The sequence below is a fragment of the Phocoena phocoena genome, chromosome 8 (genome assembly GCF_963924675.1).
Source record: "Phocoena phocoena chromosome 8, mPhoPho1.1, whole genome shotgun sequence".
In the NCBI taxonomy this organism is placed as follows: Eukaryota; Metazoa; Chordata; class Mammalia; order Artiodactyla; family Phocoenidae; genus Phocoena; species Phocoena phocoena.
Genome location: NC_089226.1, coordinates 24,972,706 through 24,995,570, shown reverse-complemented (window position 1 = coordinate 24,995,570; position 22,865 = coordinate 24,972,706). Strand labels below are relative to the sequence as shown.

The window sequence follows — 22,865 nt, the reverse complement described above, 5'->3', positions numbered from 1 at the left end:
TTGGTTGCTGCTGCTGTCACGTCCTTTCACCACACCCACTTTCCCGTCGGCGCCCAGTGAGCTTTGGGGGAAAGTGATTTACAGAGGTCGGGGGCGGGAGTCCGCAAGCAACTAGACTATTTCCCTCCACCCCTCACCACGGCCCCTGCTCCGCCCACTGGCCCGAGGGCCCGCCCCTGGCCCTGCCGGGCCCCGCCTCTCCCTCCAGAGAGGGCGGGGTCCAGGCGGCGGCCGAAGCCGCAGGAATATGCTGGAAGCCGGCAGGCGAGCGCCCGGGAGGTGCTGAAGGGACAGTTCCCGCCGCCTTACTTGCCCCGCAGCGGGTGGGTGGGTGGGTGGGGCGGTCCTAGAGCCAGCTGGGCACGTGAGCGATGGAGACCATCTGGATCTACCAGTTCCGCCTCATCGTGATCGGGGACTCCACAGTGGGCAAGTCGTGCCTCCTGCACCGCTTCACTCAGGGCCGCTTTCCCGGGCTGCGCTCCCCAGCCTGCGACCCCACCGTCGGCGTGGACTTCTTCTCCCGCCTGCTGGAGATCGAGCCGGGCAAGAGGATCAAGCTGCAGCTCTGGGACACGGCGGGACAGGAGCGGTTCAGGTAGGGCCGCCGGCGCCGGGACCCCAGGGACCGCGCCGCCCCTTCCATCCGCCTGGGGCACCTTCCCCAAGCGTCGGCCGCACAGGCCAGTGTTGGGAGAAGCTCTGGCCCTTCCCTCTCGAAAGTGCAAACACTCCATTCTCGCTTCCCCTTTGCCCCTCCTCTTCCAGAGACGACTTCCTCCTCCGCAGTTTCTCACTTCTTTCTTTGGATCCCATTTCCTGCGACCCCTTTCTGTCTTTCCTTTTCCCGCCCGAGCCCAGGTCACCCTCACCATACCCCCTCTTCCGCAGCTCTCTACCCCTGCTAGTATTTTTATCCCCAACTCTTCGGCTCCCCTGCTGCCTTCTCCCCAAAACTCAGTGTCCCTCGCTGTACACACCCTGACCTGACCACCCTCCTCCAAGCTCCCGTTTTCCTCCCCTGACGGAGCAGCTTCCCATCTACGCGGCCCAGGAGAACTGCATAGAAGCGTTCCCAGATTCATGATTGATCCATTTAGCTTCACAGCAAGCAGTGCTCCAACCCCGATTACTGCATGAGCTCATTGGGCATCGTTCAGAGGGAGATGATGAATGCGGTAATGGTCTGAACACCTCACAGCACCGAATGTGGTCATCAGAAATACTGGGCCAGGACCCGTGGGAATGTGTCTTGTACAGCAACTAGATGTAACATCAGGGACACAGGCACAGCAGAGGAGTTTTTTGTTGTTTTTAAGGGTTGAGTTGTCTTTAGAAGTTTGTCATCATTGGTGCTTTGGTGAAGAAAAGAGAGATGTACATACTGAGATTTGTTAGGAACTTTTCCTTTATTTTATTTATAATAGGTACTTAACGTTCCAGAGTGATAATAGATCAGAAAATACTTTTCTGCATAGAGAAGGAGGGATCCAAAACTAAACGTAAATTGTATGCATTTCCTAGATATTTAAGATTTAACCAGATATGAAGCACATTTTAAATTTCTAGGATTCAAGGAATTTAGAGGAAAGTAGGGACCTGATATATTGTAGTGTTTGGGGCTTTTTTAAGGTTGCATTATCAACTGGAACTCATTAAAGCAAGCATTTTGTAGTCTTCAGCAAGTAGTCTGTTGGTGAAATAGAGTACTTATTGACCGGATTTCCCAAACATGGCTTCCCCTCACCCCAGCCAGCATCCATTCTGAATGAGATGAGTCTACTTCTGTGAGAATGTTCCAACACTTTAAAGTTTTGGCTTCCATTCCCAGCTATGACACTGATTCATAGAGATAAGTGAACTGCTTAGCTTGCTTATACCATAGTTTTACAATGTGTAAAGTGGAAAGATAGTAAGGCCAGCCCTTTAGAGAAGTGTTAAAGGTTATTGATTTGAATTGTACAATACCTAGAATTCCATGAAGAAGATTTTTTTTCAGGAAGCCTCCTTTAAAATAATTTTTCAGGGCTTCCCTGGTGGCGCAGTGGTTGAGAGTCAGCCTGCCGATGCAGGGGACACGGGTTCGTGCCCTGTCCGGGAGGATCCCACATGCCGCGGAGCGGCTGCGCCTGTGAGCCATGGCCGCTGAGCCTGCACGTCAGGAGCCTGTGCTCCGCAACGGGAGAGGCCACAACAGTGAGAGGCCCACGTACCAAAAAAAAAAAAAAAAAAATGTTTTTCAAACTCTGATTCCTCATCTGTAAAATGGAGTCATTATGATCTCTAAGATTCGTTGCAGTTTTACCATTATAAGGTAGACTGCAAATTCATTCACTTGTGATCTCAGTCAGAGATGAACTTTAAGATATTTCATGGTCAGAAAAAAACATTTACTAATAGCTCTTGCTCTACCCTCTAAAGTGAAAATAATAAAAACGTGTTCTTTATACCTTAAACTTCTAGCAACTACTGATAATTGCAGCTACAAGAAACATAGGTAGTAAAATCTTCTTGTGTTTAAAATTCTTTCCTTAAAAACTTATTGACAAGAAAGTAAGGATGATTAATTTGATTTTAAAGACCTTTTCTGTTAAATACATCATTTTTTTATTGCCTTTAAGAAGAATGTAAATTGATTTTATATACACTATTAAAACCAGACAGTAACTCTCTCATAATAATGCAAGGACATTTAGGGAATGTTTACTGACAATGAGTCATACTTTATTTTGCTTGGCTCTTTACCAAAGATGTATTCCTAAATACATACATATTTCAGTACCTGCCTCCAAATACTTGCTTTTCTCTCATTTAGCAGAATGTTTCTCCATAAAATTGCATTTAAAACAATTAATGTTAAATCATTCTGTACCTTCCTCTAAGAAAATACAGATACTTATTTTGAGTAAGTACATTTGTTTCATAGAAAGGTACTATATATAGTTCATGAATATATAGTTCTGTCATTAGTTATAATTATACCATTAGGAATTTGAGGAAAACATTCTATTTGGAGGTTTATTGGTGATTAGATATAAACTAACAAAAAGAAACCTACTTTAGACAGTTCAGGATATAGCTTAAAAGCATAAACAAATATGTTACAGAACAACGAAATAGTGAGCTGATGATTATGACCATAAGTAGCCTTAGTTATCTTTTTTTTACCCAGCTTTATTGAGGTATAATTAACAAATAAAGCCTTAGTTTTCGAAGTTCAGATAATACATGCTAGTAGTCAATAACTACTTACAAAAAATAAAAAGGAACAAAATCAAAGTGAAGAGGGTTTAGAAAAATGATGAATATGTGAGCATCTGTAAATTGTAACTTAACACTCAATTGTTAAGTTTTTATTATTAACACTATGTTTTAGTCAGGATAAATGTTAAATTGCTGTATTAAGGATACTTAAAATTACAGTGCCTTCATTAACAATAGTTTATTTCTCTCTTGTGTAACAGTCTCAAGGTAAGTAGTCCAAGTTGTTGGAGTGGCCTGCTCCAGGCCATCATTCAAGTACCTTCTCTCTTAGTTTTCTGCCATCCCTAGGACATTATCTTCTTCTGTGTGAACAAAGCTGGGTTGCAGGCACACTGTGTGCCACTTCCAGGGGAGGTGAAAGTAAAGATCTAAATCAAGTAATGTTTCTTCTAAGCAAGTGAGGCCAGTGTGGTGCAGATCACTTCAGCTCTCAATTCAGTGAAGAGAAATTAGTTACAAGGCCACACTTACACGGGGCTACCATGTGCCTAGGAAAAAGGGAAGATGGATTTGGCACTGGGCATTGGGGGGAAACTAGCAGTCACCACTTTTATTTTTTAATCATCATAGTGGAAGAAGTTTAGCAGGAAAGGAAACAAGAATATTGCTTAACAGCATTAATAAGATAGATAAGTACAAATAAGGCTAGAAGTATAGACAGCAAATGTAAGACTGTAAGAATATAAATTTTGAATTTTTCCCATGAAAAGCACTTAAAGCAATATGAAGATAAAATGAGATAAAGAAAAAGCAACATTAGCTATAGGGATAGAAAACCTGAAGCTTCAAGCCAGATTTGGCCTTTTATTTCGTGTTGTCTGGCCTTGGGGGTATTACAGTTACAGCCACTGGTTGTAAAGTTCAGAGAATAATGTCCTCCTAGTGTAGTTCTTCTCAAAGCGTGTTCTGCAGAACACTCATACCTTCTGATTCTTTTTAAAGGATGGGTTCTGTAATCAAATAAGCTTGGAAATCCCTATATTCCATTTCTCTCTTAGAAATTCATATCAAAGACTCCAAGAAGTATTGAGCAAAGAAACCTGTTTAACTTTGATTAAACTAGCATTTCCACCATTTATTTGAGGGGCTATTCTTAAAACATGAAAATCTATGATAACTAGTGTTCTTAGTAGTATAATTTGGGGAAAGCTCCCTTGATGAGTTGCTTTAGTCACATTCTTTGAGCAGAACCAACTAAACTTTTGAAGTTTGGAGCAATGGAAAACGTGCAGACATTAGTTAACCAGCTAATGGGCTGGTTACAGCTAAAGGGCTGTAAGCAGTAATTGCTATAAAAGGGACAGTCTCCCCTGCCCCCCTAAAAATCTGAAGGTGACCTGTAACTAATACCACTTAACATCCTGGGCCTCTCCCTAACTCTCTGCCTGCCTCTTCATCTCTTTTCCTCTAGCTCCTCTTCTACTGTGTATCTTTCTCTTCCTTATGTGTCTCTTCCTTATGTGTCTTACCCTTCCTTAAACTTCTTTATATTTTTCCTTTATCCCTTTCATCTATCAGTCCCTACTCATAGTTTCCTCCCACCTTCTGTCTTTTCCTCTACTTCCTTTTTTTTTTTTTTTTTTTTTTTTTTTTTTGCGGTACGCGGGCCTCTCACTGTTGTGGCCTCTCTCGTTGCACAGCACAGGCTCCGGACTCGCAGACTCAGCGGCCATGGCTCACGGGTCCAGCTGCTGCGCGGCATGTGGGATCCTCCCGGACCGGGGCACGAACCCATGTCCCCTAGCATCGGCAGGCGGACTCTCAATGACTGCGCCACCAGAGAAGCCCCTCTCCTTCCTTTTTATTTTAATGTGTCTTGTATGCTCTCATTTCTTTTTAACTTATTCTCCTTATTTACCCTCTGCCTCCCTTTTGTCTCTGTTTTCTTCTCTTCCCCTTCAAAACATTCATATGAAGTAAATGTTTAAAACTGGTTTAATTTATGTTCTCCGTTCATAATTTTAGAAGTAAGCAACATGAACATTTTATATTTCTCCTTAAGGTATCTTTTAAGATTCCTAAACTAAATAGGTTTTGTTTTTTGTTTTTTTTTTAAAGGACCCTTACTTGATCCCCACTCTCCTTACTGTAGTTCATGATCTTCAATAGAAAAAGATTTTCTGATAGTGGATTGGTGGGTTCATATTGCATAGGTAACAGAGCAGAGATTGTCCACAACTAAGTCCCATAATCATTGCAGTCTACTGTAGTTCCAAGTTATTAGAAACAATAGAAAGCTAGACTATATTTGTATTGAGTAATCTGATAATATACTGTCTTGGTTAAAATTATTTGTGTTTTAAGTAACAGAAATATAACCAAATTAGTCTGGATATAAGGCATAAATTATAAATGATACAGGTCTCATGAGAGACAAAAATCTCACTGAACATACAAGTGTCTGAAAATATGGAAGCTCTAATAACAAGAGTTTGTGAATTTTCTCTCTAGTCTATTTCCATTATCCAATGCTGTCAGCTCCCAACTGTCTCAGTCTCTGAGGCTCTTATTCAAATTCTTGAAAGAAAAAATCTCATTGGCTATTTGATTGGCCAGTGAATCAGCTCCCCCAGGGTCCAGTTATTAAGATAATATATACATAAAACACAAAGGGATTATAATACAAATATCCCAGGAATGCATTATGGGTCATCCAATGCAAATTAATCCGTAAGGGTCTACTTTTTGGGAAAGAGAAATTCACAGAAGAAGGAAGTGAGCAGTCACCCCAAAAAGTGTCTACTTTATGGAGTTTCAGAGTAAAACTATATGTAAGAAGGAGCCAGCATCATTTCTAACAAGTGTAGCAGAATGTGGAAAAATGACCTGTGTAGCCAAATGTATTTTTATATGATAAAAGTTATTTTCACTGTCCACTCAGAGCATTCAGACCATTTTGAGTGATTGTATAGTCAGTACAGTTAAGAAGCTAGCCAGTAATTTCAAAAACCTGTGACTATTTTTCTTAATTTCTTTTTTCTTCAATGAATCAATTGATTTCGCATGTATAACCACAGCCTCAATGACATATTGCTATATGCAGGTGATTATACATTCTGACTATTTAGTAACTAAATACTGTAAATATAGTAGACTAAATATTGTATTCCAATGTTTGAAGGCCCTAGGCCAGCAGCAGGCAAAATTGTAAAGTAGGTAAAACTCATTCTTGGGGACTTTGGGGCTTTCCTACTTTTCTTTCCTTCTGTTTTTGGATAGTAGGACCTTGACCTATCCTTCACTTCTGTTTTCCCTCACATCTCAGTTGAAAAGCCATCCCTTACTACTCCATCTTAGCTTCAGAGAGAGAAGTAGCTAGATGACCAAGAGACACAAAATTATTAAAACTTAATAAGGGTTCTGACAGGAGTATTTCTATTCTAAAAGAGGATGACCACCTAGGAGGTAACACCTCATCTTGAAGTAACATTTCCCTGTTGGCAGAGTTATGGATCTATAGCTGATGGGTGTCGGAGTTTCCTCTCATCATGCTGCATTGATGACCACCTATTCTGACACATTGGCTCCACATTTAGCTTTCACAGAAAGGGCTAGAAAAAAAAATTAGAGATAATGTTGCTAGTACATGAATCACTCAGTAAAGTTTTCACATGAAGAAAAGTGCTTTGCTCAGTCTGAGAGAAAGAGAGAGAGAAGAAATTTCTAGCCATTGTCAGTCAGTTTGGTTAGCATACAAAGATTTCTTAACAACTTAGCCTCCATAGCCATGTTAAAGTTTAAAGAGCAACTTCTTGGAATGATCTGAGAATGTTTATCTTGGTGTTTTAAGAGCCAGTTATTCTTATCCTAGCTGAGTTAGATGGGAATCTGCATTCTATCAGTCTGCTCTGTCAAGCAGTGAAAAAGAAAGGTGGGGCTTCCCTGGTGGCACAGTGGTTGAGAGTCCACCTGCCGATGCAGAACCCCGGTCCGGGAAGATCCCACATGCCGCGGAGCGGCTGGGCCCGTGAGCCATGGCCGCTGAGCCTGTGCATCCAGAGCCTGTGCTCCGCAATGGGAGAGGCCACAACAGTGAGAGGCCCGCGTTCCGCAAAAAAAAAAAAGAAAGGTGAACCACTCAACTAATACTGAGGTATACACACACACACACACACACACACACCCCAGAGAACATCAGATTTTACTTTTTAAGATATTTTCATTCTTTCTAAAGTGAAATACCTACAAAGCCTGTACTTTATGATACTAATATATCTGCCTCCAAATGTCAGTAACTTTTAATCAATTCTGACAATATATAATTCAGGGAAATTCATTTAAAAATTATTACCCCACACAATCTACCTAGCTTATCAAGAAACAAATATTATTAAAACCCATTGTTTTCTGGAAAGAATCACTTTGTGTAATGAAGTACTGTTCTGACCTGTAGGAGTTCCAGAACAGAGGTCCAATATGTTTTAAATTGAAAAGTATATTTTTAGTTTAAGCTGTGAAAGAGTTTCAAAATACAGATAGTAGTTCTGTATACAAGCATGACTGAGTAAATGTCGATGGCTCGCTGGCATATTATTTTATTTTGGTTTAGAATCTTAGTGTTCTTTTAAACATTCTTAAAACGTACTGAAGTTTTTTTCTATTTCCTTCCTATGGTGATAATTCATTTTTCATTTAGGAACAATATGCTAAATAAAATTATTTTATTACTGGCAGTAAGTCCTTAAGACCATCCACTGATATCAATAGCTAGGATATAAAGAAACCATCAAAAATATCTCAATGCCAAAAAAATGTTGAGGTAAGGGAGCAGAGACTTCTCTCGTAGGTTTATTTCTACTTCACTGGTATAGTTAGTGCATCAGGGTCACCTGAGAAAGGTCTTTATCAAGCCATGCCCCAAAATTCATCAGTGACTTTTCTTGGCAAAATGTTATCCTTCTCTATGCCTATTCTTTCCTCTGCTTTTTGTATAATTGGTCAAAATCGCTGCTTAAATTATCTTCCTGTACTAGGAATGTTAAAAGTGGTTTTTCTTCTGATTCTTTAGGCTTTCCAAATGTATTTCCATCTCGTAGGACTTAGTGTGATATGGCTTCAAATGGATAAGGCTGAAGAACAGCCTTAAATCACAGACTCCTGCCTCAGAAATACAAAAGAATAGTGTGTGGCCCAAACTGAACCCTCTTCTCTAAGAAGAGATCAAGAGAGAATACTGCAAATGGGAGTTAGATACTAAGAACTTCCTGGCTATAACAGAAGGCATTATAAAGAAAGATTATAGATTCTCAAATTCTAGGCATTGCCCATCATTTTTCTTTAAAGTAGCATTTTTCAAAGTAATAGGTGTAATTTGAGTAAAAGTTTCCTTGATCAAATAGTTTTGGAAGTGCTGGGTTGTTGCCAGATTTCTCAGAGCTTTTAATATACTAATATCCTAATATACTTTGTAAACACCCAAGACAGATATGGTATTTCCTAACCCAGAGTCCTTTTACATAGAGTGTTTTAGGAACCAACAGATGGAAAGGTTAGAGCACTTTAGAAGCCAATACTTCAAAGAAAAATTGTAGGCAATTCCTTAAATTTTAGGAGTATATTTGAGAACCTCTCATGGTTTCTTCTCTCATATGATTCTCTGTCTCTTTTGCTGGTGCTTCTGAATGACTCCGTCAGGTCTCCCTTTTAAAACACTTGGTTACTATATTTTAGGGCAAGATCTAATCAGATCAATAAGACTCTAGAGAATCCCTTGGTTTTTGTCCCCTCATTCAAAATTAAAAGGTTTCTCCTCTTGCCTGACTTCTAGGCACTTGTCACAGTTTTACACAGATCATGCAATATCATTAGTACTTGTTTTAAGGGCTACAGAAAGGCTATGGGATTAGGAAATCAAAAGTTAATGAAGCAAATATGAGGTGAAATTTAAGACATATATGATAGGACAGATGGACAGACTCTAAAAAGAGAATTAAAAGTGGAAGAGAAGGTATAACTAATTGTATAGGAGAGGACTATTGGAGACGAGGAAAATTAGTGAGAGATGAATTGAAAACAGAATCCAAGAAAGCGAGGGGGGAGAAGACACATGAAAGAAGCTACAGAGATCAACATTCTGGCCATTTTGATACAACCATAGGACTGGGAAGAAACAGATGGATGGATCTGGTACAACAGTCCCCCTTTTTAAAAAAAAAAAATTATTTATTTATTTATTTACTTTGGCTGCACTGGGTCTTAGTTGCGGCACACAGGATCTTCGTTGGGGCATGTGGGCTTCTTAGTTTCGGCATGCGGACTCCTATTTGCGGGATGCGGACTTCTTAGTTGTAGTGTGCGGGCTTCTTAGTTGTGGCATGTGGACTTCTTAGTTACAGCATGTGGACTTCTTAGTTGTCGCATGCAGACTTCTTAGTTGCAGCATGCAAACTCTTAGTTGCAGCATGCGAATTCTTAGTTGCGGCATGCATGCAGGATCTAGTTCCCCGACCAGAGATTGAACCCCAGCCCCCTGCATTGGGAGCATGGAGTCTTTTTTTTAAATAAATTTATTTATTTGTTTTATATTTGGCTGTGCTGGGTCTTCATGGCTGCATGTGAGCGTTCTCTAGTTGCGGTGATGGGGTCTATTCTTTGTTGTGGTGTGCGGGCTTCTTATTGCAGTGGCTTCTCTTGTTGCAGAGCACAGGCTCTAGGCACAAGGGCTTCAGTAGTTGTGGCACGCAGGCTCAGTAGTTGCGGCTCATGCGCTCTAGAGTGCAGGCTCTATAGTTGTGGCGCACAGGCTTAGTTACTCTGCAGCATGTGGGATCTTCCCGGACCAGGGCTTGAACTTGTATCCCCTACATTGGCAGGCAGATTCTTAACCACTGTGCTGCCAGGGAAGTCCAGGAGCTTGCAGTCTTACCCACTGGACTACCAGGGAAGTCCCAACAGTCTCATTTGTAAAATGATAGAATTAATGTCCAGAGAGTCTTTGACTTGCCCCAGGCCTTATCATTTGTTAGTGGTTTGCATAAGAGCCTAATTCTCTTAACTCTGTTCAGTGCTCTTTCTGCTGCATCAGGCCTCCTGGCATGGTTGAAAAGAGTTTTACTGGCACATTGTGTAGTTTCTATCCTGAAAAATATTCTGTTTGCATACAACCCCACCCCCACTCCCATCTCTGTAGATCCAAATTAATTACTGTGTCTGCTCAAACCATTATTTTTCGGCTATATTCAGAAACAAAAGGAGAAATAGCTTTACACAATAGAAGCGGTACTGATAACTGACAGCAAACACTTGTGGCTGCAATGACAATCAATTCTCCCCTTCCTGCAGTACTCAGTGACTGCACTGCTACACTTAGTAACAGGAATGAACCCAGCCCGCTGCAGTGGAGAAATTTATATGAAGTCTTTTGCCTTGTTAGACAAGGAGAGATGTTGGGTATTAGGCAAAGCTACAAGCAAATACTGCCTATGGTGTCGTAAAGTTACAAAAGAACTGTGAAGTAGTTTTCCTTTTTTTTCTAGAGAAACTGAAATCAATCAGGATTATGATTTATGTGTGGAAATCTATGCATTTGTTTAGATTAACTGTATACCAGGCACTAGATGCAAAAATAGATATAAAAATAAATATGATATAGTCTCACATTCAAGGTCCATGCTGTCTCTATACTGGGTAGAGTACAGACTATACTGCTATAACAGAGACTGACCAAATATATTACCTTAAATAATACAGAACTTTGTTTCTCTCTCCCCATGTTAATAGTCCAGAGTGAGCAGTTCTGGACTATCCAGGTGGCTGTGCCTCAACATCAGTTTCCAGGGTTTTCTAGTCATTGCCATTTCCTAACAAGCAAGAAGGAGAAAGAGGAAGCCTAGGGCAAATGGCATCTTCAAGAAGATGAACGTCAGACTGCACACATAACTTATCATGTCCCATCGATCCAAACTTAGTGATATGCCAAAACTAACTGTAAGAAAGCTGGGGAATATAGTTTCTATATGAGTTGCTATGTACAAGCTAAAACTCATGGAATTCTATTACTAAAGGAAGACAGGGAGAATAGACACTGGGGGACAATTAGAGATCTTTCTCACAGACTCACAGCAAAGAAAGATAATAAATAATTGGAATAAAGGCTAGTAAGTACTAAAATAAGTTCTGGTGGCAGAACAAAGGGAGGAATTGTCATCTGTGTGTAGGGTTAGGGCTAGTTTCAGAGGATGTATCAGAAAGAACGTGGTCCTTGACGCTGGGACATGAAGGATATGTCAGTAGTAAGAGAAATAACAATAGGAAATAATAACAATTAAAAAAGAAGTAACTTCCAGTAATGATAGCAGATTGAACACCTATGCCTATTTTAGCTTTTTTTCCTGAAACCTCACTAAAGTGACAATAGTTTTGTTTTTTAACCATAAATCCTAGCAAGGAGACAACAGGAAAAAAATTTTGGAAGTAAGAAAGCAGATGGAGGAATGGTAAATGAATTAGCAGATTAAAGAAAATGGGCTTCTAAGCTAGGGGTGGAAAAAGCTAAAGACCAAACCAGTATATATCATTGAATCCCCTAAAGATTCAGGAAATGGTGACACCAGATACTTCTGAAGTGGGAATGCTAAAATAAGGATCATTGATTGTCAGTCTGTTTAAGAAAGACTGGATCCTCACATCCCCTCCACCATTCCACACACCAGGTGACTTCCTCTCCCCCCACATTAGCAAAAAACTAGAAATTTATTCTTTGAAAAGAGTTAAACATAGAGTCTCTTACTGGAAGCACCAGGCGTAATTGAGGTTGGGGTCCCTTATTAAAAGTAAGGGCTTTAAGTGAATGTATGCATGTTGTATGCTAAGACTGTCTAGCCCTCTTCCCCATCTTAGCTCCCAGAATGCTAGTAATCAGACCTTCACCCTTCAAACAGGACATTGGTGAAATCATTTCTGACAAATCTGACCAGGCCAAGAAGAAAGACTTAAGAGGCCAACATTAGAGTTTCCTCAACTAAATGATCCAGCCTGATCATCTTATGAGTGAGGCTTTTAGTCTCAATGAAAGATTACAAGAAATACTAGGAAATCTGTAACATGAAACCTAGAGACCAAAATAAACAGAAACCAAAAGCAACCAGAAAAACAAAGTTAATAAGGGAGAAGGGAATGTTTAAAAAAACAACCCCCCCAAAAAAAACCCTGTCCTTAATCTTCTCAGAGGGATAGTGGGCAAGTATTTAAATCATAAAAGAAGAACAAGATACTATTTTTTCAAAAGAATATTCTGAGAACAAAAGAGCTTTTGGAAACACAATAGGAAAAAATAAAAAAATATAAAGTTGGGGAAATCTCTCAAAAAGTAGGACAAAAAGACAAAGACTTAGAAAATAGGAAATATATATATTTTTTTAAATTAGAGGACTAGTCCAAAAGGTTCAATAAAAAAGTAACAGGCATTCCAGAAAAATGGAGCAGAAAAAACAGAGGGGAGAAATCATCAGTGAAGCAATTCAAAAACATTTCCTAGATGTAGGGAGGGACCTGAGTTTTCAGATTGGAAGGGTCCAGCACAATAGATGAAAGTAGACACATTCTAAGGGACATCATCGTGGAATTCTAAACACTGGGGCCACAGAGAAGTTCCTACAAACTTCTGGGGTGGGGTGGGGGAGGGACATGTATAAAAGGTCACATAAAAAAGATCTGGAATCAGATTGACTTCAGCCTTCCTGAAAACAACAGTTGAAGCTAGAAGGCAATGGAGAGACTTCAAAATTCTGAAATAATTTTGTATCTGACCAAACTGTCATTCAACTGTAAAAGCAGAATAAAAACATGCAAGACTTCAAAATATTACCTCATGCATCTTTTTTGTCCCCTCATGAATCTTTTTTAGGAAGCTACTTGAGGATGTGCTCTATATACACACACATAGACACAGACAAACACATAATGTGCATAAAAGAATAAACCAAGAATGAAGACATGGGCTCTGAGGAACAGGAGATTTACCCCTGAAGAAAAGCAAAGGAAATGCCCAAGAAAATGGTGAAGGGAGATCATAGGATGCTCCCTCTGCCACAGATACCAAGGACAACCAGGCCCGATTGGAGCAGGGCAGAAGATTGTAAGAGAGACCTCCTCAGGAAGATGAAATTGACAGAAAAGCTAACAGGAATGAACTTTTTAAAAAATGGCAACTGGCAGAGTTTGGGGTTAGGTTATTAAGGACTACTTGGAAAATTTAGCAAAAAGAAAAAGAAAGGAATAAAAAGATGTGGTAGAGAGTGCTAACTCATATCTGATGCTGTTTTTCTTCTGGACACACGGGAGGAATATATTTCCCTTCCCTCTTGCACTTAGAATCATTTGACTAATTCTAACTAGTGAATTTGAGCAGAACTCACATGTGGTAGTTTTAAAATACAGCCCAGGTTTTTTAACGTTCTTCCTATCAAGAGGTGAGTTGTTTCTTACTATAGCATGGCCTGGCCTATCTTGATTAATATGCAAGATAATTATTAACTCTAAGGAAAAGAAATCAGTTTATTCCAGGGCTCAGCATTGAAAAGTATACATGGTCAGAATAACACAAATGCCAAGAAATGATCTTCCTAAAATTATGATATAACAGTACAGTTTTGGCAAGTTTGGGGAATGGGAAAAATAAGAATATGTGGTAAGTGCACAGGTAACTGATGAAAACACAAACTTAGAAAAAGAATGAAAAAGAAGGACAGTCTATTCAAATGACTTGAAAATAAAAGCTGCATAATTTCAGACATAGAATGAAATGAGAAAAGGATAAATACCAGTATAAATTATAAATGTGGAGAGATATACAAATCACATGAAATGAAGCAATATTGAGAAAGTTGTATGGAAACAGAAGTCACAAAAATGGTAGGAGGATTATAACCCAAGAAAAAATGTTCTTTAATTATGTTAAATCACATAATGTATTATGTTGTATGGAAAATAAAATAATCATGAGAAGCTGGTCATCATCTCATTTTTGTTCTGCAAAAGGATGCCAGAAAGTGTCAGAATAAGTGCTAAAATCTTTTATACATTTTCTGGTACCATACCAAATAGCAAATAAGCATCCTTCATTATCACCTTACAGACAAATAGTGAAGCTAGAAACATTTCTCATTAATTTCTAAATTATTTGGATTTTCACATTAACTTGTTCTGCCTTCCAGAATCCACTACAAAATACAATTTGAATTACTACCAATTTAAATACAGTAGTTCTTTAGAAAAAGTGGATGGTTTCACCTTTATATTTACAGTGTGCACTGTTATTCAGCCCACTTCTCTTTTTGTTATTTAGCTCATTTCATGAATCCCTACTATAAATATCCAAAGGAGATAAGCTTTTTTGTATTTCCCTCTGTTATTATCCCATTTGCTTAGCATTTGCATGCTGCCTGGGTACAGTCTTACAGAGTCTGAACTTATTAATTCAGTTGTTTATTTATTTACAACTCTCAGTAGGCCTCATGCATGCCCAATTCTGTTTTAGACACTAGGGATACAGCGTTCTGAAAAAAGTGACAAAAATTCTTGCTCTCATAGAGCTTATCTTCTAATGGGGGGAGATGAGCTATAACCAAATAAGTTGGAAAAATTATATAGGACGTTAGAATGTGTTAACTATAGAGGAAAATAGAAGATAAAAGGTGAATAGAGCATGCTGGGGGTGATAACAAGGCCTCACTATCATAAAATGATGACCTGTGGTAAAAGAAAAATAAAAGATGGTCACAGGGGAATTGATTCACGTATTCAAAGACAGAATACGGCCATTAGGCCCTGTCAGTATTAGATATAGCCTCCACAACCACAGACTTGATTTTTGATGGAAAGACCCTGGAATTACACATAGAGAATTTTAATGTTTGTATGTATGAAAAAAGATATTCTAAGTTATAAGCCCCAAGTTTCAGAAGGCAAAGGCAGGGACTGTTAGAGTCAGTAATAATACAAGGAGCGGGGAGACTTGTGTTTTAGTTTCTCGAAAGCAGTTCTAAGGGCCCGGATTACAAGGCAAGTGAATCAGGTAAATAAAGCATCAACACAGTGACTATTCCCAGAAGGGCAGTAGGAATGTAATGTCATGGTGAAAAAAGGCACTCATAAGGCTAATGCATTCATAGGCTGCTTGCTGCCAGCAGCCTTTGTCATCAAAGTACTTCCATCTTCTAAATACCTATTTGGCAATTGGCAAAGCCACAAGAAGGGCATTTCCAGTGGACCATCTGGCTCATTTTACCCAGGTAAGTCAGCAAGTGCTCTATATTTTGTTGCTTTTTTATGAGACCAGTGCACATCCTATAAAGTTCATAATAATAACATCTAAGATCTCATTCACATTTTTTGGTTGCATTGCCCATATATTAAGTAATTCTTTATAAAATGTAAGCCAATTCAGTGCTCTCAATTTCACTTATCTATATATTATTTCAGGAAAAAAAATTAGAAAAATTAAACAGTTTAAAATGTTTACATAAACAAGGCAACCATTTTTCTTTTCTATTCTAAAGCGAATATACATGTAAGAATAAACTTTGAGATGAATGGATAAAGAAAATGTGTTATATACATACAGTTGAAAATTATTCAGCCATAAAAAAGGAAGGAAATCCTGTCATATGCTACAACATGGATGGATCTTGGGGATGTTATGCTAAGTGAAATTGAGACAGGAGGGAAGTGGGCACACACTTTAAAGATCACAACCTTTAAAAGAATGACATTGGCTATACAACATAAACTGGCTAGATCCAACCTAGGCCCAGGATGGCAGAAGATTTGACTTCCAGTAGACCTTGAGCCTCATTATATGCTCATTGTAATGCCTTAGCATGCTAAACAACACACCCACAGGTGCCATGACAGTTCCGAGGCTGACCATAAAAGGCCAAAAAGTGGGCAGTGGTCCAATTCTTGGAAATCCCTGCCGCTTCCCCAAAAGAGTTGGAATAATCCTCCAACTCGTTAGGCTATGCAATTACCCAACCCATAAAAACTAACCACTCCGTATTTCAGGGCCTTGTGCCTTTTGAGATGGCCCACACCCTGCCTATATAGTGTGTATCTCCCAGAATAAACTTGCTTTCACTTTACTATGGCTCGCTCTTGAATTCTTTCCTGCACAAAGCCAAGGACCCTTACTTGGTGGCCTGTCCCAGGGACTCACCTGAGACCTGGGACAGGACTGTCCTCTCGCTCCCCATTTTCCTGCAACAAAATAAGCCGATCACAGAGGGACAAATACTGCATGATTTCACTTATATGAGGTAACTACAGTAGTCAGACTCAGAAGCAGAAAGTAGAATGGTGGCTGCTTGGGGCTGGGGGGAGGGTAGGAAATGAGTTGCTGATCAATGGGAATGGGAGTATCAGTCATGCAGAATGAAAAAGTTCTAGAGATCTGTGGTACAACATTGTGCTTATAGTTAATAATACTGTATACTTAAAAATTGTTCAGAGGGTAAATCTCATCTGTTTTTTACCAAAATTTTTTTAAATGAAGGAATTTTGGCTTCATAAAGCTATGTTGAAATTTATAAAATGTTTGCAACTTTGTTTTGTATCATTCTTTTCCTACAAAATATCTGTAGCCTCTATCAATCAGGTCTTTGGTTGCCAGCAACAAAACCAACTTGAGGACATTAATCAAAAACGAAAGTTACTGGAAGCATGTCTGCGTGCCAGAGACTTGACAGGATAGCTGGAGGCACCAGGCATGAAATGAACCAAAAAATCCCAGAAGTTCTGGGCAGCAAGGACTGCAGGAGGCCAGTGTGGTCCCCATTGATACTGTTGCCCCTTTTTTGCCTGTTCACCCACTGCCATAAGAAGCCCCAAATGGACAATTGGCGGTCTCAGCTACTAATTCAATAGAAGCATCACGAGGTTCTCTAGTGAAAGCATTTCTCCCTTGGATACTAAAACCTTTATATCAGCAGAGTTCAGAGTCACAGGAATTAGAAGCAACAAAAAATTTTAGTGACTCATTAAGTGTAATTGCAAGAGGTACCATCACGCCACTTTTACCCTTTGTTTCCCATACCAGAGCATCTATTCATGGGGAAAAAAACACCACCTATTGTATTACTCACTAGCTTAGAACGTATACATCCTGAAGAATCATGCTAAAATCTTACAGGGTGTCAACTCCTGGACATGAGCATAACTAAATCTTTTTTTTTTAATTGAAGTATAGTTGATATACAATGTTGTGTTAGTTTCAGGAGTACAGCAAGGTGATTCAGTTTTATATATATGTATATATTCTTTTTCAGATTCTTTTCCATTAGAGGTTATTGTAATACATATTGAATATAGTTCCCTGTGCTATACAGTAGGTCCTTGTTGTTTATATATTATATATATATGTGTGTGTGTGTATCTGTTAACATAACTGAATCTTAATAACCCATTCCAGAGTTTTATAGGTATATGCCTCTAGGTGATAGTGACATAAGATCAACAAATCCTATGGCATCAGCCCATTTCTTCCTCTGTTAACTGAAACCTTTGGTCTATAGCAAAGTGTGGGATACCATGACTTTGTAAAAGGTATTCCATAAGTTCATGGATGGTGGTGCTAGCATGGCTTGAGTCCACGTTAAATGTCTATTACAGTGAGGACATATCAGTGTCTCCTCTGTGATGGTTTTCCCAGAGTAAGGTACCATATCCAAGGTGTCAGTAACTGCTGGAAAATTGGGTATTAAGCAGTGACGGTTGAGGCAAGAGAAAGTCTCTGCTCAGCCCAGTCCCAGCCTCCTACCATGATTACTGTGAGTCCAAACTGGGATAAAAATACTGACTGATGACTATAGAACAGAACATTTTGTTTCACCAATTATTAGGAACTCTTTCAAAGAGGGGGCTTTTGGTGAGTATTCACATAGGATACAGTATTTGCATACTCAAGACCCACCCACACATGCCAAACCTCCTTAGTATCAGTCTTCTGATTTTGTTTTTTCCAACATGCCAAACCCTTAGCCTCTGCTCGTGTATTGGTGTAAATCCTTAACCTTCATCTCGCCATCTCTTCCTCTGGAAAAAGTACCACTAAAAGTTCCACAAATGGAAGGATTTCTCTTTTTCACTATTGAGTGGAGTAGACTGATGCCAGCATATTATTTAGAGCCATCTGTAAGGCAGACGTGAATTATTTTTCCCCTTTAACTATAGGGAAATCCACATAAGGCCATAGGTTGTGAGGGTGCTGCAGAAGTAGACATGCTGGGTGTGTGAGCCTTGTTACTCTGGGTCCCCTCAGGTCCCACCCCTATTCCTGCCTATATATATGACTTCTGCTTGATAAAGTTCCCGCCTGGTGAATCAGAGAACATATTTCTTGATGAGCACTCAGATTGCACAGTCATCTGATGTTCAGGTGTCTAGTCTCAAAGCCAGGTTTTAAGCCAAGAAACATTTCTCAAAAGTGTAATAGCTCATGACAAAGAGGACATGTCTGTATTCTAAAATGTCACACCTGTAATTGTCCAGTGGAACTTTTCCCAGGCTTTCTTTAAATCATTTATTCATTCAGTGAGACTTTCAAAGTCCAGAAGGAAATAGATACAAAATAACATGCAAAAGATGTTGTTGCTTATAAAGAATTGTTACTCATCATTCTTTACAACTCTTGGATTCTTTACAGGGAGGCCTATCTACCTTGTTCTTTTAGGGTCTGTTCCCTGCCTCCTTAAAATACCTTCAAGACCTTCTGAAGACCTAAGTGTCTCGACCCAAGAGAGGAAGTTCCAGAGAAAGATAGATGTTCCCTCATCATCTCTGTAAGACCTGCCTTTCAAGTTCCATTTTTCAGTCTTGAAGGCCTGTCTCTTCCCCTAAATAACTGACAGCAGGGATGCCCAGTTGTTTTAGGGGAAACCCTGCCTTTTAGGACAACTAATTATGAATCTGAAGGCTAACCATTATCAGAATTCTAAATCTAATATCCAGACACAAACTTGAGATCAAATTATTATATAGAAAAAGGCAGATGTCCTATTAAGACCTTTTATTCCGATTAATTATTAATAAGGGCTGTTTTATAGAATATGTTACATATACTTTGCTATAATTTTATTCTATAGAATGATTTGGCAACTGTGTTCCAAATATGTTTTCAAAATTAAATACAAAGTGCTAGAAAATATGGTATTTCCTACATGCCTCTGCCTAATAGACAAACATTTCAATGTTGAATTTTTAAACACAAAAGCATGTTGTTTTAAATTATACTAATGGTAAATTAATTGCAGGGGGTGGGTGGTAATGCAGACTTGGTGCTGAGTAAATGAAAGCTTTCAGTCTAATAACAGCCTTAATTAGGTTTCTCTTAAGACACTGCACATCTGTCTAAATTCACACATATATAGATGAGTAGCAAAACAATAACAAATTAATTATCCCTCAAAATTAAAAAAACAGCAACAACTTAAATGAACTGCATTATTTGTAGCCTGCCAGTGATAGTGGGAGATTTTTTCTTACTGTCAACAACTGTACGGTACAGTAGTCCTTGAGAGAGGTTGTTTTTTTAAGTAGTCACCTGAGAACCTCTCTACCATGAATTCTGAGGAGAAGGGGTAGCAGGAGATATGGAAACTTTCTTCAACAAGTAGTACTTGTGGTATCAGGTTACTGAACTGAGCTGTGATTTCAGCAATAAGGATAAAGAAGGTATGTAAAAGTTGGAGAGTACCAAATAACACACTGGCCCTCCACAAAGATCTTTGGTGCCTCAGGCAAGTAACAGATGAACTTGCTTAAGGATGATCTCAATGCTTAAGATCACTGACAACTTGGGATAATTCCCTGGCGGTCCACTGGTTAGGACTCTGCAATTCCACTGCAGGGGGCCCCGGGTTTGATCCCTGGTCAGGGAACTAAGACCCCGCAAGCCACGCGGCGCGACCTAAAAAAACAAGATCACTGACAACTTGGAAGCTGAGACACGTATGTGATTTCTGGCTAATACAACATTTAACACTTTCCCTCTCTGATAAGATTAATTAATCCAATATAGCAAATATTAAATTATATCCATCACTTGCCAGGAAGTTTTAGATACATAGAATATGTTTAACCCTCAATGAGCTTTGAATTGAGTAGGAGACATACCAACAAACCCAATCAGCACATTATGAAAATTGATATAATGGCGGTATGCCAAAGGTTCAATGGAATTATAAGAGAGAGAAGTGCCTAAGAGAGGTAGAGGGGGAGAAGACAGTGACAGGGAAGGCTTCTTATATGACAGGATTTTTGAACTGACTCAAAGAAGAAATAGGAGTTTACTGGCAAAAAAAAAGGGTAGAAGACATTCTAGGTAGAGAAGACAACATATGTAAAGGCAAAAATATAAAACAATATAGCCTTGGCCCCTTGCCTCATGATTCAGTCAGGAAACAAATGGCACACTTGAAAGGTTAACTGAAAAGAGTTTAATGAAGTGACTTTCCAGAAATGCAGGCAAGGTCAAGGGCACCAACAAAGGATGGTGATGCATTCAGTAATAGCAACAGTGGGAAGACATTAACGACCTGGCCAGAAGGGGCAAGGAAAGGAAATGAGATTGCCAGAACCTGGTGAAAGCCATAGCCATGGGAGAGGGGCTACCCAACAGGAACCTTGATCAGAAGAGCCTAGATCGTTAGAGGCAAACAATCATAAGTACGCACATCTCAGATTCATATCCCACGTCTGAACAATTTCCTGTTTCTTGAATAGGTATAGCCCAGGATGAAACCTGTAACTGACATAACAAGTTTGCCCTTGTTTCTTCTTCCTTAACTGACATAAAGAGGAGCCTGTTGATTTAAATGATACGGAGAGATTCTTAAGATCTGGTCTGCTGTGTAACCTCTGCCCCACACCAAATCTTTTTGTGTGCCTACTTTTAACCACAGTAATGTAATAATTATTCTATCAGATATTTTAAAATAAAAACAAGTAATTCTGAGTGTGAGATGACATGTAAGTGCTTATTTGTCTATTTTTAAATATCTACTGTCAGTGGATGAAACTGGCTTGCATATTAGTTTCATAGAATTTTTTTGTTCACTTTGACACTTCATATTTGACTTATAAACTCTAGTTAAATCACATTAATTACAACCTTTTTTTCTATTTATTTTTCAGATCAATAACTCGATCTTATTACCGCAACTCGGTTGGTGGATTTTTAGTATTTGACATTACTAACCGACGATCTTTCGAACATGTGAAAGATTGGCTAGAAGAAGCAAAAATGCATGTACAGCCATTTCAGATTGTATTTCTGCTAGTGGGACATAAATGTGATTTAGCTTCACAACGTCAAGTTACAAGGGAAGAAGCTGAAAGACTGTCAGCAGACTGTGGTATGAAGTATATAGAAACCTCAGCAAAAGATGCTACAAATGTTGAGGAATCCTTCACTATCTTGACAAGAGACATATATGAGCTTATTAAAAGGGGAGAAATTTGTATTCAGGATGGCTGGGAAGGGGTTAGAAGTGGTTTCGTTCCAAATACTGTGCATTCTTCTGAGGAAGCAGTAAAACCCAGGAAAGAGTGCTTCTGCTGACTTCATACATGCCAAAGAACTAAGAACAGATTGGGTGTCATTTCAGGATAAATACCAACATTAACAACAGAATGATGTGACGAAAGCATTTTTAAAAGTTATAAACCCATGCTAACACTATTTTGTAAGGTATTTGATTCAGAGCAATATGGTTACTTGTTAAACTACCAGATTGGTATTTTGCTAAATTATCAAGCAAAGCAGACGACTTTTTCTGGAAACTGGAGTACCTACATAATTGCCTCCATTCTCACTTTGTTAGCATATAACTGACCATAATATGTCAATATTACTCATTTTTCTTGACAGTTTGAAATGGATGTTTTGTGCATATATAATCTGATTGAAAAGATTTTACCAGGAATTACATTCTCTAGTGTTAATTAATTAATATTAAATAGCAAAGTGGATTTAAACATGCACTGTTTACTTACAAAGTAAACAATCACAGAGTTATTAACTAGGCCTAAAATAACAATTCCTTGTTTAAGGTACCAGGTTTTTAACCATTCTCTGAAATATTTATTCTCCCTTAATTTTGCCTGAACATGAGAAGATAAGTTTTATATTAATTTTTGTTCTCTGATTTATTGCTCCTGAAAATTTTATGTTTTATAATGATATCTAAGGATCCAAGCAAAAGGTTTTATTGCAAATATTTGTAAAAATAAAAATGAAGGATCATTATCAGCAAATGTTTTGTTGTTATAGTATACTGTCCTTATTTAGACAAGAAAAACTTAGTTATTTTGTCCAGATTTTCAAATGTGTTGGTATAAAGCTAGCATAGTATTCTTTTGTAATTAAAAAAAAAATTCTCTCTGTTTTATAGCTAGTCCCATCTCTATCATATTTGCCAAATATTGCTTATTTTACTGGTCTTTCTAAAAGAACGTTTTGGTTTTATTTGTCAAGTTTACTGCTTTTCTCCTCTATTTTTGACTTTTCTCTTGATTAATTTTGTCCTTCCACTCTTTTGGATTTACCTTGTTCTTTTTCTATGTCTACTGTCCATTTCCTGTAGCTTCAAGAGCCATTTTCAACAATT

The 22,865-nt window shown here is 38.8% G+C and overlaps 1 protein-coding gene across 1 annotated transcript; it reads left to right on the top strand.

Moving 5' to 3' along the window:
- The first annotated feature begins 206 nt into the window (after positions 1 to 206).
- Positions 207 to 22,557, top strand: RAB39A (RAB39A, member RAS oncogene family). Its single transcript, XM_065882912.1, has 2 exons — positions 207 to 598; positions 21,391 to 22,557. Exons 1-2 carry the CDS (start codon positions 372 to 374, stop codon positions 21,815 to 21,817), a joined length of 654 nt encoding a protein of 217 aa, XP_065738984.1. The 5' UTR covers positions 207 to 371; the 3' UTR covers positions 21,818 to 22,557.
- The last annotated feature ends 308 nt before the right edge of the window (positions 22,558 to 22,865 follow it).

Coding starts and splice junctions, on each gene's coding strand:
- RAB39A (XM_065882912.1), top strand. CDS start 372: ATGGAGACCATCTGGATCTACCAGTTCCGCCTCATCGTGATCGGGGAC. Junction 599..21,390: donor GCGGGACAGGAGCGGTTCAG/GTAGGGCCGCCG, acceptor TTTATTTTTCAG/ATCAATAACTCGATCTTATT.